This window comes from Python bivittatus, unplaced genomic scaffold, assembly GCF_059951505.1.
Source record: "Python bivittatus isolate LINGU-HERP-01145 unplaced genomic scaffold, Pbiv_v1 ctg000580_np1212, whole genome shotgun sequence".
In the NCBI taxonomy this organism is placed as follows: Eukaryota; Metazoa; Chordata; class Lepidosauria; order Squamata; family Pythonidae; genus Python; species Python bivittatus.
In genome coordinates this window covers 28,970,730-28,986,706 of record NW_028277087.1, presented here as the reverse complement: position 1 = coordinate 28,986,706, position 15,977 = coordinate 28,970,730, and the positions used below count along the sequence as shown (strand labels likewise).

Here is a 15,977-nt window from a genome sequence, read left to right as displayed (position 1 = left end):
TTCACAAGTATTTAAATATGGCTTTTAAAAGGCACCGTATTCAAATTGACACATTAGCAATAAAGAAATAAACAGATTCATAGTATTGTGCAATACAGCAATCTCTTATGCTCAGTGCAGTGATCCCTCTCCTACCTTGACAAAGGCTACATGGGCTGAATAATATCACATACCTTCAATCTAAGAAAAGTTGTCTGAGTAGATTCAGGTTTCCCTGCATTTTTTTCAAATACTGTATATGGTGTTATTGATATATATTCATATTCACACTATGAAGCCTTAGGGAAGGCAGAATGCAGACTTGGGAGATCTATTTTGGTATTTTTAAAAATTACTCTATAGTAGAATCTTGAAATCCAGTTGCTCGAACCAGATCAACAGAATGGCTTAGGCAATCCAATACAGATCAAGAATTAACAGCACAAAGACATGCATGAGCACACAAGTCAGAAGTTTGTGATCAGTATCAGATCCAAATTCATAAAGTGCTTATCTTTCAGAATTCTTTTTCAGCAACTTAAGGGAAACATGCTTTCTATTTGCCTCTTTTAGACACAATCAGAGTCAGAAACCCCTGCATTTTTAAAAATCAACCTCTTTTTTACTCATTACCGATCTAGAGGATACAGTTATGGGCTGTGGTAGAATAAATAAATTACTCTTTTCCTTATCATAAGCACTCACTTGAGTGGTCAGTGACATCATATTGAGAATCTACATAACCCTTTCAGTGGTAACACTGAATATAGACACTTCAAATATGAGCAGCCCAATCCAAAAGTAACTGGGTTCACATATCATACTAAGCCAAAACCAAACAAAATACACCATAGCAAGCTGTATGAACCCAGATCATACATTCTCCTCAGTGTTTTGGCAGTATGTAGACCAGTCTTCCATAACCTGGTACCCTCCAGAAGGCTGATTTAGGACAGTCGATTTCTTTCTGAATTCTACCCCTCCCAGAAAATATGAAGAATAGGAAATTACATTGATGGTATAGCTGCCTTCTCTTTCCTCATGCCAACATTAATTTTTGCCTTTGCATCTCAAGAAACAACACAACTGAAAAAGAACTACGGTGCCAAGCAGTTGCTCAACCTCCGAACCATCCAGCTTAAGGTAGGGTGTGGTGGTTTGATAGCCCGGGGGTTCACTTAGGCAAGTTACCACACATGCTTCGGTAACATATCAGTGTTTCCAGGGCATCTAGCAGAGAACTGCCAGTGTTTCCACAGAGCAGACAACAGTAGATTTATGCAGCTGATGGGTTCATCATCAGGCTAGCTTTTCACTGAAAGAAAGCATACCCTGGTCACTGAGAAAAAGTTTTTTTCTTCACTCAGGTAAATAAATATTCTTAGCAACAACATAGAATTGGCTTACTTATTTATTTACTTCATTTATTTATTAAATTTATCCCCGCCCATCTCCCCCTAATGGGGGACTCTGGGCAGCTTACAACTCATTAAAACAATAAATAAAAATACAATTATATAAAACCTAAAAGCTATATAAAACAATTACTAAAAAAGAAAGAGTCCAGGAGGCCGATGGTTCAGAGCAGCAAATGCCAGGGCTCTAAGGGGCTAGCCAACCCCACACATGATGTCTTCCCTCCCCACCCCAGGCCAGATGGCAGAGCCAGGTCTTCAAATCCCTCCAGAAGGCCAGGAGTGAGGAGGCCAATCTCACCTCCGGGGGCAAGATATTCCAAAGAGTGGGGGCTACAGCAGAGAAGGCCCACCTTCTGGACCCCACTAGTCAGAGCTCTTTTGCCGAGGGAGTCTGGAGCACGCCCTGTGTGATCGGGTGGGACGGGCTGAAATCATAGGGAAGAGGCGGTCCCTCAGGTAATCTGGTCCCATGCCATGTAGGGCTTAAAAGATGATAACCAACACCTTGAATTGGACCCGGAAGCAAACTTGTACCCAAAGCAGTTCGCGGAGCAACAGTGTTATATCGGTCCTTCTTGGGGCTCCAAAAATAGCCCACACGGCTGCATTCTGGACCAGCTGTAGCTTCCGGATACTCTTCAAGGGTAACCCCATGCAGAGCGCATTGCAGTAGTCTATCTAGGAGATAACAAGGGCATGAGTGACTGTTCGAAGGGCATCCCGATCCAGGAAAGGGTGTAAGTGATGCACAACCTGAAGCTGTGCAAAGGACCTCCAGGCCACGGCTGCCACCTGCTTTGAGCAGGAGCCGTGAGTCCAGGAGGACCCCCAAATTACACACTGGGTCTGTCTGGGGCAGTGCTACCCCATCCAGCACCAAATATGACAAAGTCCCGGATACCGAGGAGCCATTAACCCACAGCCACTCCGTCTTACCAGGGTTCAGCTGAAGCCTCTTGTTCCCCATTCAGACCCTTACAGCCTCCAGGTACCGTGAAAGTGCGGTCATGCCATCACCTACCTCACCTGGGACAAAGATGTATAATTGGATATCATCAACATACTGATGATACCTCATCCCATGATGGCGGATGATCTCGCCCAGCGGTTTCATGTAGATGTTGAAAAGGAGCGGAGAGAGAACCGAACCCTGTGGCATCCCAGAGGAGGGGCCGAGGATGGGAGCGAGAGGGAATCCCTATCAACACCGATTGGGATCGGCCCTGAAGAAAGGTGGTGAACCAGCACAAGACCATGCCACTCATCCCCAATTCCCTGAATCGTCCCAACAGGATACCATGGTTGATGGTATCGAAAGCGGCTGAGAGATCAAGGAGAGCAAGGATGGTCACACTTCCACCATCCCGCTCCCGCCAGAAATCATCCATAAGTGCAACCAATGCCATTTCCATTCCATAACCGGGCCTGAAACCTGACCGGAAGGGGTCCAGATAATCCCTTTCCTCCAGAATCCTTTGGAGCTGTGATGCCACCACTTTCTCAACCACCTTCCCCAAAAAGGGAGGTGGGAGACTGGACGGAAATTGTCCAATATGGTAGGATCCAGGGAGGGTTTCTTGAGGAGGGGGTGCACCACACCAATGCCTCTTTAAAGGCAGATGGAAACATTCCCTCCCACAAGGATGTATTAACTATCCCCTGGATCCAACCACACGTCACCTCCCAAGCTGCTTTCACCAGCCAGGAGGGGCATGGGTCCAGATGGCAAGTGGTTGCCTTCACAGTCCAGAGGATCCTGTCCACTTCCTCAGGAACAACAGGATCAAACTGTTCCCAGATAACTGGATAAGAACGATCCCCTGGTATCTCTCCAGACCCTGCCCCATGCTCGGAATCTAACTTGGAACGAATCCGAGTGATTTTGTCCTGCAGATGCTCTGAAACTTCCTCCATGCAGCCCTGCAAATGAATCACCAGATCCCCCTTACCAAGGAGGGATCTAGTGATCCGAAACAGGGCCACCGGGCAGCACTCTGCAGACACAATAAGGGTGGAGAAGTATTGGTGCTTTGCCGCCCTTATTGCCACAATGTAGGCCTTGATAGCAGCTCTTACCTGTGTCCGGTCAGATTCAGTCTGTCTTCCTCCAGCGGCACTCTAGACATCTCTTAACCCTCTTCAGAACCCTCAGCTCCTCTGTAAACCACGGGGAGTGTCAGGGCCAATGTAGCAAGAGGCATTGCATAGGCGCAACCCTGTCCAAGGCCACAGCTGCCTCCCTATTCCAGGCAGCAGCCAAGGCCTCCGCTGTACCGTGCAGCAGATCCACGGGAATATCCCCCAGCTCCCTCTGAAACCCCAACGGGTCCATCAGGCGCCAGGGGCAAACCAATCACATGGGTCCTGCCTTCCTGCAGAGGGGGGTGGCATAGGAGAAACTCAGGGTCACCAGCTTATGCCAGAATTTCTTTTTAAATTCTTAGTCTAGCCTGTAGCCTTGAGATTTCTCATGAAATCCGGCTACTAACCAAGTCTAAATCCTGCTTTTTGAGATCACCCAAGGTCAGCTAGGTGTTGCCATCTGTATTGGGCTATAAGAGAATACGTAAATCTAGCCTTCAGGCATATCCAAATTGCACCTTTATTGTTGTAAACATACATGAGTTAATGGTGGAGGTGTTATCACACGCAGGACCTGGAAGTGGGAGAATAGGTGCCAGAAACCTTTACTAGTACTAAGTAACAGCATTCTTCCTTCAAGTTTAACTTTTGTTGAGGCACTTCCTTCTTTGGAGCGTTACTGCTTGTCTTTCAGTAAGCCATTTGGTTGAAATATTCTCATAAACTTCTGCTTTAGCTGAATGTATCATGCAGGTCTTATACATAAAAGCTGACAATTTCTCTCCCTCTTTCCACCATATAAAGCACTGCTGTACAACTACTGAAGCTGCTACAGATCCAATCAATTCTAGTTGTAATGGTTCTTTTAACAATCCCATGGAAATATATAAATTGTTCTTTAGAGTCCTCTCTAATTTCTTAAAAAGTAGTCAGACAGACTAGAAGAACGCAACTTTACTTTGATAAAATACACAAATACTTAAAATAAAAATTATATAAAAATTATATCAATAGGTTGCCTCAACTACTTACAATGCCTCTCCTCTATGTTGTTCACAAAGCATTTTCCTGTTTGGCATTGCTGAATCATTTTTCACTGTTTTCTGTCTGTATTTTACTTCTGTAAATCAGTTTGTAATTATTAGATGTAGCACAAAATACAAATAATAAATAAGTATATGCACCCTTTTAAATTTATTGGCAGCACATATAGACAAGCTTCACAGTTTCACTGTTGTTTTTGCAAGTAACATGACAGATGAGAGACTGTAAGATACAGTGCCTACCATTCACTATACAACACTGTAGAAATCTATCCCATGCATTTTTTATCTTACCGACTGCACCTGCCTTCTCCTGTCAGAACTCTCTTGTATAAATTATTCACCTCTCCCATCCCACAAATGAAGTCCATCCTGAAATCATATACTACTTCACCCAAGAAATCCCTTCTTTATCCAAACTAAATATACATCCTTTATTGTGGAGTCCTTGGTGCTCTCAGCTTGGTTGTTTGCTTACAGATGTTTCATTACCCAACTAGGTAACATCATCACCTCTGAAAGAGGCCTCAACAATGCTGAAATGTGTATCTCAGAGCTTCAGGGAGTAGAATGCTTTTAGGGACAAATTTTACTTTGCTCCCCAACTCCGCCCAATTATCAGATTAAAATCCTCTGACCTTACAGCTAAAGGTATAAAATGCAAATGTATCCCATAATGATATCTGCCAGCAAAGGTTAAGTAACATCACTGAAAGTAGACTGATAGAGCAAGAATGTGCTGGGGGTCATAACTACAGACTAAAGACAATTACTCTCATCTTGGTAGAACCACCCAGTTCAAGTCATTGGACACACTCAGGCTCTAAATAAGCCAACTGAAAACCATACAGGACTTCATGATGTTTTCATTCTAAATTATCCATACAGGTAGTCCTTGGGTTATGATGGCAATCAGGACTGGGATTGCCATCACCAAGTGATGGAGTCATAAAGCACAACGTCATGTGACTGCATTGCTTAGCAATGGCAATCCGAGCAGTCCTGGTTGCCCTCATAATCCTAAGATGTGTGGGTCATTAAGCGGAAAGTGGTGGGAGTCCCAGGTAAGGAGGACGGGGGTGCCACGGGAGGTTGGGGTGGTGCCACAGGGGGATGAAAGAGGCCAGGAGATGCCCTGGGAGGGTTGGTACAGGCCACACTGGAGTTGGAAGAGGCCAGGGGAGAGCTTGGGAGGCCCAGCGCAGGCCACAGGTGAGTCAAGGGAGGCCAGGGAGGGCAGACAGAGGCTGTGGGCAGGGCAGTGCTGCAGATGGGGGGGGTGATGCGGGCAGGAGCAACTTACCGGAGTGACTTGTGACCTTCCCTGCTGGCTTCCCCATTAACTTTGCTTATGGGAAGCCAGCAATAATGGTTGCAAATGGCAATCACATGACTATGGCTCCCTGCAACTTGGTAATCATCAAGCACCCAGATCACAATCACGTGACCATGGGGGTAATGTGATGGCCAGAATTTTGGGGACCGGTCATATGTCAATTTTTTCAGCACTGCCATAACTTTGAATGGTTACTAAACAAATGGACATAAGCTGAGGACTACCTGTACTCATGCATTGCCTACGCAATTAGGATTGCTAACATCCTAATATTGGATCACTGGGAAGAATTTGGAAAGACTTTATAGGAGGAAGAAAACAGTAGATCAGGATACAGATGTATACAGAAAAAATATACATACAATATTCTTAAAAAATGATGTATTTAGCAATATGTGATACCAAATTAATGGCAGCAACAATAAATGGATAAAATACTAATGAGTTTTTTATTTTAATATTTCTGGGACATTATTAATGCATCCAGTAAGTTTCGGTGCAATGCACTCTTCAAATCAACTTTAACATAATAAATACAACTTGAAAAAGACTTCCTTTCTAGTTTATTGTATTGTTATACAACAGAATTACCAAGCCTTTGTTTGAATATTTTCTCTGCCATGAATTCACAAGGTGACCTTTGATAAGTCAAGATTCAATATAGAAAATTGTACTAATGACCTATCTTTTAACTGCAACAATGATTACAAATTAGAATGTGAAGAGCATATTCTCTTGTTCCTTCCTCTAAATCCCTGCTTGTCTCACTATCCCCTGCTTTAAACTTCACAATTAGCTTGTGAGGTAGATTATGTTGATAGTCTGTATGAACTTGGGTTAGATATTGTTTCCATTATATGATATAATTAAGTTTTATCATTAGATGCTGACTTATTTGAAAAGCAAAGCAGTTATTGCAACTAAATATGAGAATATCCCAGGTTTCCGAATTTACTGCTGTGAAAGTGTACAAGTGTGGTATATAAGTATCACTAGCATACTTGTTCTTATGGTATTTTGTATACAATTAATCAGCCAGACCATTGTATATTTTAAGGCTTTCTCTTTAAAACAACCATGTCAACCTGTTTCTCACTGTGTAGGAACAACATGTCAGGTACAATCTTACAGTGCAACAGAGGTAGCAAAAGTTCACCAGAGCTTTCTTCCATAGGCAATAGTGCCATTCTTTACATGCACCTGGGGTGTGCACTGAAGGAACGCTGAAGCAGACAGCTATAGAACTATGCTGGCCTAGTGGGTATGAACATTCTAGTACTAGCAAAACTATGAGACTAAGAGCTTGGAAGCTCTGAGGTCAAGGTCTCCAGTCAGTGACAAAATATACTAAATAGTTCTGATCAAATCATCTGTCAAATGAATCCACCTCACAAAATTATTATAAGGATACAACCAGAAGAAAAACATTGTTCCTTGGCAGCAAAATATACAAATTATAATAAATGAACAATAATAAACTTGGAATAGAGGTAAATACTACCTAAACCATTTTAACAGATGTCAAGTGGTTTTGTTAGTAGTAAGGAAACAATTTCAATTGTCTAAATTGGAAGGACAGTTGATACTTTTTAACTAGAGAATTACAGATAATCATTGAAACTTGAATATACTAAAAGAAAGCAATTGGCAGTAATGGCACAAAGATGACTTTACTTCACTGTAAGGCATATCTAGTCTAGTATTCTAAAGAAGCCAATGGACAATTTGGAATCTCACAAGCAAAGGTACGAAACAGAAATCTCTTTGATCTGTGATTAGCAACTGATATTTTAAGGCTCTGAGTATAACTCTGGTTAATTTGAAAAAGTTACCTTCAGCAGTTATGGATTGGGCCACAATTGAACTAAATTTTTATTTATTTTTATTTTATTACATTTATTATGGCTGCCAACTCCTCCTTCAGAGTTACTTATGTCCAGGGCTTAGGGACTTCTAGAATTGGCAATATTCTGATTTATAATCTTGGTCTTTCATCAGTTAAGGGACTATTCTCTCATCTTATGACTGTTTTATTGTTTAACTGGTAAATACCTTTTTATGTTTAAATTACTACTCTGTGGTGATAAATTATTGAGAAGACAGAGAAGATTGAGAAGACAAAGGAAGCAGAAATTATCTTCCTTTGAGTAGGAATATGGCTTCCTGGAGCTGAAGCACAATTTAAAAGCTGAATTTATTTCTGATCCTCAAGAGAAACTAGTCACACAGAAAGAAAGCTAGATGAAGTTCTGATTCACCTAAAAGTTCTTGTTCATAATTTACATTTTTTTAAAAAATAATTAATACAGATAAAACATGTAACGGATGAAATGAAACAAAACATGTTGGAGATTAAACAAAGTCTTGATTCTCAAGATGAAAAAAAGGTGGTGTCAAAAATGTTAATAATTGATTCACATAATAAAAAGAATCAACCAGCCTGAACATTCTAATAAATAACATTCCACAGATACTGAAACTGCATTGAAAATGATTAAAAAGTGACCCATTTACAGGATCTGCTTCCTAGAAACAATTTATAATTTCTAATTATTCCTTGTGATATTGAGCAAAAACAGTATTTAGCAAATTTAATGGAGAAATGTATTCTTAAGATTTTTTTCTACTTTAGTTAGAATACAAGCTGGAATTTAAACTATCTACTGCTTAGGGTACCATTTCCATTCACTTCAGAAACTCAGTCTTATTCTGCTTAGGTTTTTAAGAACTACAATGTAGGATCATATTCTGCATTTATCTCAGCAAATAGGACCTTTGAAATTCAATGCAAAGAATAAAAGATTTTTTTCCTGCTCTGCTTCCATAAGTAGAAACATAAGCTATTGAATAAAGCTCTCTTGGTGGGAAAATAAAAATGGATTAAATATTTTTGTGTTTATCTCTAGATTCAAAAATCTCACTTGTCTCAGATCAATTGATATAAAGAAGTAGCAATCTTTATGTTTATCTTATTATTATTATTATTATTATTATTATTATTAATGAGCTATCCTGGTTTGCAGAAAGGAATTCCATACTATATTTCAATACATTCCTTCCAGAAATTCCTGTAATACTAGTTTTTGTTTTCTTAATTTATTTTTTGATTTTTACTTTGTATTTTCTTTTTTAATTGTTTATTATTTTTAATTTTCTAATTCAATTGTCTTTAAAAAATCTTTATTAGTAGTAGTTGTTCATGCTTTTTAGTTTTTAAAAGTCTGTTAAATGCAAATCCTTTTCTTTTTCCTATTGGTTCTTATATGAACATTGTTTTAAAAATGTATGTTGTCTTTAATGATTTCTTGGAATATTTAAGGTTTTAGAAGTTATTCTAAGAAGAAAAAGATTATAATTTGGTAATTTAAAACCTAAAGTTTTTTTTTAAGAAATTATAACCTTCCACTTAAATCTTTTTTCCCTAGAAGATGGGTTGATCAAATATATAACAGTGGGAACTGGCTATGGGTATAGTTGCGTTGATGAACATGTCTTTAATATTGTAGTGGAACAAGACAAAAAGTTATCCAGAAGGATTTTTTTGTTAATATTAGTAAACAAATGTTTTAATAATGGTATTGCATTTATTAATTATTATGACCCTGCTAAGGAACTTCTAGATGTTTTACACAGGTATTTTTTTCTTTATTTAGTTCTGAGTCAGATTATTATGGCTGGAGATTTTAATCAAGCATAAGTTCTTTGTTAGACTTAATACTATATTGTTTCAGCTAAATTTAATTCTCATATGTGGAAAGTGCTAAATAGTTAAATGTTGGAATTTAATTTGGCCAATGTATGGTGACTTTTAAATCTTAAATTTAAATTTTAAATTAAATCAGCAACAACATACTATTTGTTTCAATATTAGACCTGTTCCTAGCTTCTTTATTTCTTAGTATATCAATCTTTAGCTGAGCAGACAGGTAACTGTAATATAAGTCCTATTGCAGTATTTAATCAGGGTAGTATTACTAGAGCATGATCAGTTATTGCAATAGGACCCATATTATAACTGCTATAAGAAAAGGTCATCCTATTTTTTCAAGATGATACTTAAGAACATCACTACTAAAAAAATTACATTTTACAAAACAGATGAAATAAGATTTAACTTTTTTTGTATAAATGGACACTTCACAAATTTAATATATGCCTTAAAAACAAAGCATATATTCCTTATCTTATTACTGTTTATGCTTCATGGAAAAAGAATAATCAAAACAAGAACATTTGGAAAATAAAATTAAATATTTTTTACTACATATGCAAGGCACCCTACATCAGAACTATATAAAGCTTTTATGTTTGCTAAATTGGACCTTAGTTCCCTTTATGCACCCAATATTCACTGAATCACATAAAGTAAAGGTATTAGGAACATATTTGGTAAATTATTGTTCTCTCAGCTGCAATAGTAACAATAAAGTAAAACCAGTTTTAATATTTAGGATGCTCAAGGCAACATATGAAATAACTCTAATCTAATACATCAGCATGTTTTATACTAAACTTTATAATACTGAGTCAAAAGTTACCAAAAAAAATTAATATTTTAAATATAATATAGTTCTTCCAAAAATTATACATCAGCAACCTGTTTAGTAGCATTCCTTTAGTAAAATGTTAAATATTATTAGATCTATGAAACAGGAAAAACTCCCAGTCCTGATATCCACCCCATTAGTGATATAAGACATACAGTGGTACCTCTACTTACGAACTTAATCCGTTCCGTGACTCTGATCGCAAGTCGAGTTGGTCACAAGTCGAAGTAAATTTTCCCATAAGGTTCAATGTAATTACCATTAATTCATTCCGGCGTCTGCGGACCACGCATCAGGGGAGGAAAAACGGCCGCTGACCATGCGGCAGGGTGGAAAAACGGCCACGGACCACAGGGGTGGAAAAATGGCCGCAGACCACGTGGAACGGGTGGAAAATGGCCACGGACCATGCGGCAGGGCGGAAAAACGGCCGCGGACCACGTAGCACGGGCGGAAAAATGGCCGCGGAGCACGTGGAACGGGCGGAAAATGGCTGCAGATCCGGTTCGTAAGTCGATGCAAGTTCGTAAGTAGAGGTAAATTTTGGGGGCCGGAGCTGATCGTATCTCGAAAAATTCGTAAGTAGGGGTGTTCGTAAGTAGAGGTACCACTGTATATTGATTTTTTTTGCCCCCAGATTGTTAAGAGGTTTATAATTTACTTTTTCGAAAAAAGTTTTTCCAGTTTCCTTTAATGAGTAATTTTATTCTGCTGGTAAAGATTCTGCTGGCTGTGCGAGCTATTTGCCCATTTTGTTGTTAAATGTTGATGCTAACATTTTGATAACTGCCCTGGCACACAGACCTCAGACAGTATTACTTTCAACTGTCCATCCTGCCCAGTCTGGTTTCATATAAGGGTGACATCCTATTAGATTTTTAATTGATACTCTAGATATACATTCAGAAAAACTGGAATTAGCAACACTGATCTTGCTGGATGTGGAAAAATCTGATTTTTTTCTAATTATCAATCAAGTTTTTAAATCATTTAAGATGCAAGAGAAATTTGGATTGTTTAAAACTGAGGAATGACAAACTATTCAATAAAAGCAACTTCTGATTTCATATTTGCTATAGATATATTAACAGCATCTAAAACTCCTGAATTACTATCAGCATTATAATGTGTCCTGCATGAATCCAAATTTACTGTGTTTTTAACAGACAATTAACAGGTATTGTTGAGATAGATATTCGTTTTTCACTAGAAATTTGGAATGAAGAGTTGGAATATCCCTTTGTCACAAATCAATGGTTAAAGGCCTTAATTGTGTCTTATGATTTAAAGACAGGATTAATACATTTTTTTCAGGTTTAGTGGACCACTTCAAAAGGGTTTGCTGTTATATTTGTTATATTGGAAGCCTAAAATGATGGAGGAGACATTTAGGTATACAATATAGGTTTGTCTCATTTTGGTGTAATATTCATAAGTTTTGGGAAGAGTAATACAATTTAAAAATGTGAATGTAATTCTGAATTCTATAGCAAAAATTTGGAATCTGTCATTATAAATTAGTTGAGCACAGGACATCACAGAAAAAAAAACTTTTTTACAATGGAGAGTTGTTGTCACCCCAGCTTTGCAATCTCTGACTAATGATACATACTACCCTCGGCTTATCAACTGGTTCTCTATTGATGTAATGGAAAGACTGATCAATATTAGTCCATGTGGTCAAAGTTTAATTCTGTTTTTAAAAACTGACCTACTTTCTATTTTTTTGTTCTTTTCCATTTTTTATCCTTTCTTTCTGTATCTTTTATCTAAATTTTTTAAAACATGTATAAGATTTACTAAGAATCACCTCAGAACACTAAGCCATGATCCAGCATTGCCCAGAAATATAGTTAGTGTGGCTTTATTACCAAAGGAACACAGCAAAAGGTCAGGGTTTTTTATTTAATGGCAATGCAACACTAAGCTACATACAATTATCAATCCTTGATGTAATCCTTAAATCCACTCAAAAACTCTAGCCATAAGCCTAAAAATCTCAATTCATTTAGTTGCCCTGAAGAAATCAATCTCTCCATGTCATCTGCATGCAAAGTCCAGAAAGCAAAGATAAAATTTTAAAAAATACCCTAATTTTATGGAAGTCTTACTCGATGAAAACGCAGTCGTTTGAACAACTTCTAAGAAATAAGTTTTATTTGAAAAAGATTCAAAAAGCTATAGGTAAAACTTTAAAAAACAGAATTCTAGCTGGCTATTCAACATACACAACGCAAGTCACATGCCCACATGCCTATCCTACTGTTGTCTGTTACTGAGCTCTGTAACTCTGAGGCCTCCAGCAGGATGAGCTCCAAATATAGAGAAGTATATAAAATAAGTAGAACAATTCTGAAATCAGTTCAGTCTCACTCAATAACCCTAAAAATATTTGAATACATTCATTATCAAACAATCTGATAATTACAACATTGAACCTTAAAACACATAAGATTATACAATATTATTGTATATTATATTATGCAAAACATACCAACAAGGTTTTGACACTAATATTACTCAGAGGTAGTCATCCTGCTAAACAATGAACAACAAGTAGTGTTTTTACCCACTGTGACAGCTAATGGCTTTAATACCACTATCCCCAGTATTAGAGCCATCCATTTTATTTTATTAATATCACTATCCCCAGTATTAGGGCCATCCATTTTATCAAGTCAGCAGCATAGCAACATAGCCAAACACAGAAAGATGGAGGAGGAAAGGTTTTTGTTTTTTTCTAAAAAGAAAAGATAACCTGTGTTTCTTTAGGCCACAAATAGTTCATTTATTAAGCTAGTTGGGGGGGGGGGGGTAGAACACAAAAATGACAAAAGTCTTCACACAAATTATGTAATTAAAAGCATTTGGCAGTAATGTGAATAAGTATCATTAGTTGCAAATTAATGTTTTACGGTCAACCAAGGGAAAAACTACTTTTGATTAAAATCCAAAATGCCATCACCTGAGCCCAGCAGGTCAGTTCTCATTGCTGCCCTGTACTCATCTCCACCAAGTGGAGATGTATACTGTGGTATCTTCCATCCCAAAGTACATCTATGCAAGCTAATGAATTGAACTTGGCAAGATCACAGGAAAAGGTAACTTATTTTTGCAGATAACTAAACCTTAGCAGTTCAAAATCAGAGTGTAGCTTGTCCAAGGGTTTGAGGCAGAAACAAGACCATATTAGAAGGAGGAGGAGGAGGAGGAGGAGGAGGAGGAGGAGGTCTTAAATGAAAGGCCAATACTACTACACAAAGATATAGCCATTGTGCTTTCAGTTAAATGTGCTAGTGGAGACACAGATTAGATTAAGTCCTGTGCTTTGTTAATTAAACAAAACTATAAATGACCAGTAATAAGTGGCTATGGGTTAGATTTTCATATAAGCATGCATAAAACAGGTGAAGCAAGATCCACTCTTTTACTGTATGAGATTGCTAGAAGAGCAGGTGAGCTATAAGCAAGCTGTAAGTGTGAGGAAAACTTTTAGCTGCAAGGCAAGATCTACAAGCTTTAAAAAAAGTCAGAATTCCACTGATGGGTCACCTCAGCAAAATGTCTGGAAGCCAACTTATTTCTTATACAGAAAAACAATTCATTGATTGGAAACCAGGACCTACCATTGAGACCATTGGGGATGCTCCTGTGGTGAAGAGGAGCAGAAAGGTCATCCATAGATCTCCGGATAGCTCCAGCTTTGTTTTCCACAACTTTGTGATGGTGAAGGAGATGGTGGTGGTGATCTGGACTTCCTGCACTGCCAGTGCTAGATGTACTACTCCCATCTCCAACATCCCTGGTTCCAGAACCCCCATTGAGGTTGGTGAGACTAGCTTGGCTATCTATGGAACTTCGGGAGCCTGCCCCATTCCTCTCTTCATCCAGCATCAGCACGATCTCCTTCAGCTCAACATTCTCTCTCATGAGGGATTCTTGCTTAGCCTCCAGCTCTTTCAGCTTCTGCTGGTACATTCCAACTTCCTTCCACATTACACCTGCAGTGTGTCTCCCAAACCTCTGCCATTCTCTGGACAGCTTTTTCCCCTTTTGCCTGTCATCATCCAGGAAACAGCAGAGCTCCCTCAGTTCATGGTTATCATCCTGCAGCTTCTGATTAACTTCTTTTAAACCCCTGATCTCATGCAGGTGAACCTGCAGTCTTCGGTTCACATCTTTCATCAAGTTGCTATGCTCCACCATCAAGTTCATTTTTTCATTCTCTACTTTCTTCAACCTTTTCACCAATTCTTCTTTGCTCCATCTCAACAGATCTTCTTCTGTCATTTTGCTCAGGTCTTCCTTTGACCCCTCCACAGAATTTTTTGCCATATTTATATTCTACTTCCCCTTTGGAGGGAGACAAGAGACACAAACTGTTCTTTTCAAAGAATATATTTTAAATAATCTGTAAGTTTAATATTCACTGCAACATTTTGGAATTTAATTGTGTATTTTAAAAAAATCCTACAATTCTTCAGGGAGGACAAGATCACAAAAATCTGTAAATCCATTCATTTCTGTAAAATGTTTTCTGTGCCTTACAACTCCCATACCTAAATAAAATAAAAATGAGAAAGAATGAGCACCCAAAGCTTCATATTTATTTTTTAAAAGCCTCGCAAAAGTGAAGCAAGTCAACTTACCCAAGGCTAGCACAGCCGCAGCAAAGAGAAGGAAGCTGTTAGCTTAAAGATCAACCTGCTTGGGTTCAGTATCCACACCGCCTAGATTTCCAACAGATAAAAGCTATACATATAAGGTTGAGAAAAGGTCAGGTTCTAGTTTCAGTGATCCAACCCCTCCGTCCGCAGCAATTAAAGAGTTAGTAAGAATAAAATAAAATGCAATTTTTAAGAACTGATTCTTCCTCCTCTTTTTTTATGCTTTTAGTTCTAAGACAGCCCTCCGGATGATGTCAGTCTCTTTGTAAACTGCATTTAAATTTTCAGAACAACCATCAAAAAGGAACTGAGAGCTTAGAACAAGGCACCGCCTATTTCAAACGAGAGGGAGGGAGGAAGATGGGAAAGGACTCTCCAGGATGAGAATCTGCAATACACCTTGGAGAAGCAACACGAAAAATAAAAGCAAGGACCAAAAATAAAAAAGAAATCCAATAAACACAGCGGCTTATCTACGCGTACCGCTCCGCTCGACCCTCCACCGCTGCACAGTTTTATCGGAGGGAGGGGACTAGCGGGCCTGGCTCCTCCCCCTGACTCCTGATTGGCCAATCCGATGATCCGGGCTCGGTTCTTCTCCATGCCCCAGCCTGGTGCGTTCAGGTTGCATTTCACTTTCCGCCTTGGGTCAGGTTACGGGGAGAAGCGATAATTTCTCCCGGAACCAATGAGCTGGCGGCAAGGGCGCGTTTCAAAAAAGCAGGTACAAAGGGAAAGGTAGAGCGCCGTGCCTCTCTTAAAGGGGCCGCAGTCTGTTTTCCACCTCTGCCTGGAGCGTCTCGCCGCCCTCCCTTGCCCGTGACTTTCCCTAAAAGTCAGCTCTAATCCGCTTCTATTAAGCGGTAGGGAAGAGAAGTTTGGACGCTAGGATTGAGAGCTTGGGG

General features: G+C 39.0%; 1 protein-coding gene across 2 annotated transcripts in view; it reads right to left on the bottom strand.

The window, feature by feature from the left end:
* CCDC85C (coiled-coil domain containing 85C) overlaps positions 1-15,586 on the bottom strand; it is a 186,755-nt gene extending 171,169 nt beyond the window's left edge. For both annotated transcript variants that reach the window (XM_088149860.1, XM_088149861.1), the window contains exons 1-2: positions 15,055-15,586; positions 14,032-14,964 (exon numbers count right to left, since the gene is read on the bottom strand). In XM_088149860.1, coding sequence (XP_088005986.1) covers positions 14,032-14,740 — 709 coding nt within the window. In that variant the 5' untranslated portion in view covers positions 14,741-14,964; positions 15,055-15,586. The remainder of the gene's footprint in view (positions 1-14,031; positions 14,965-15,054) is intronic.
* Positions 15,587-15,977: the final 391 nt, after the last annotated feature.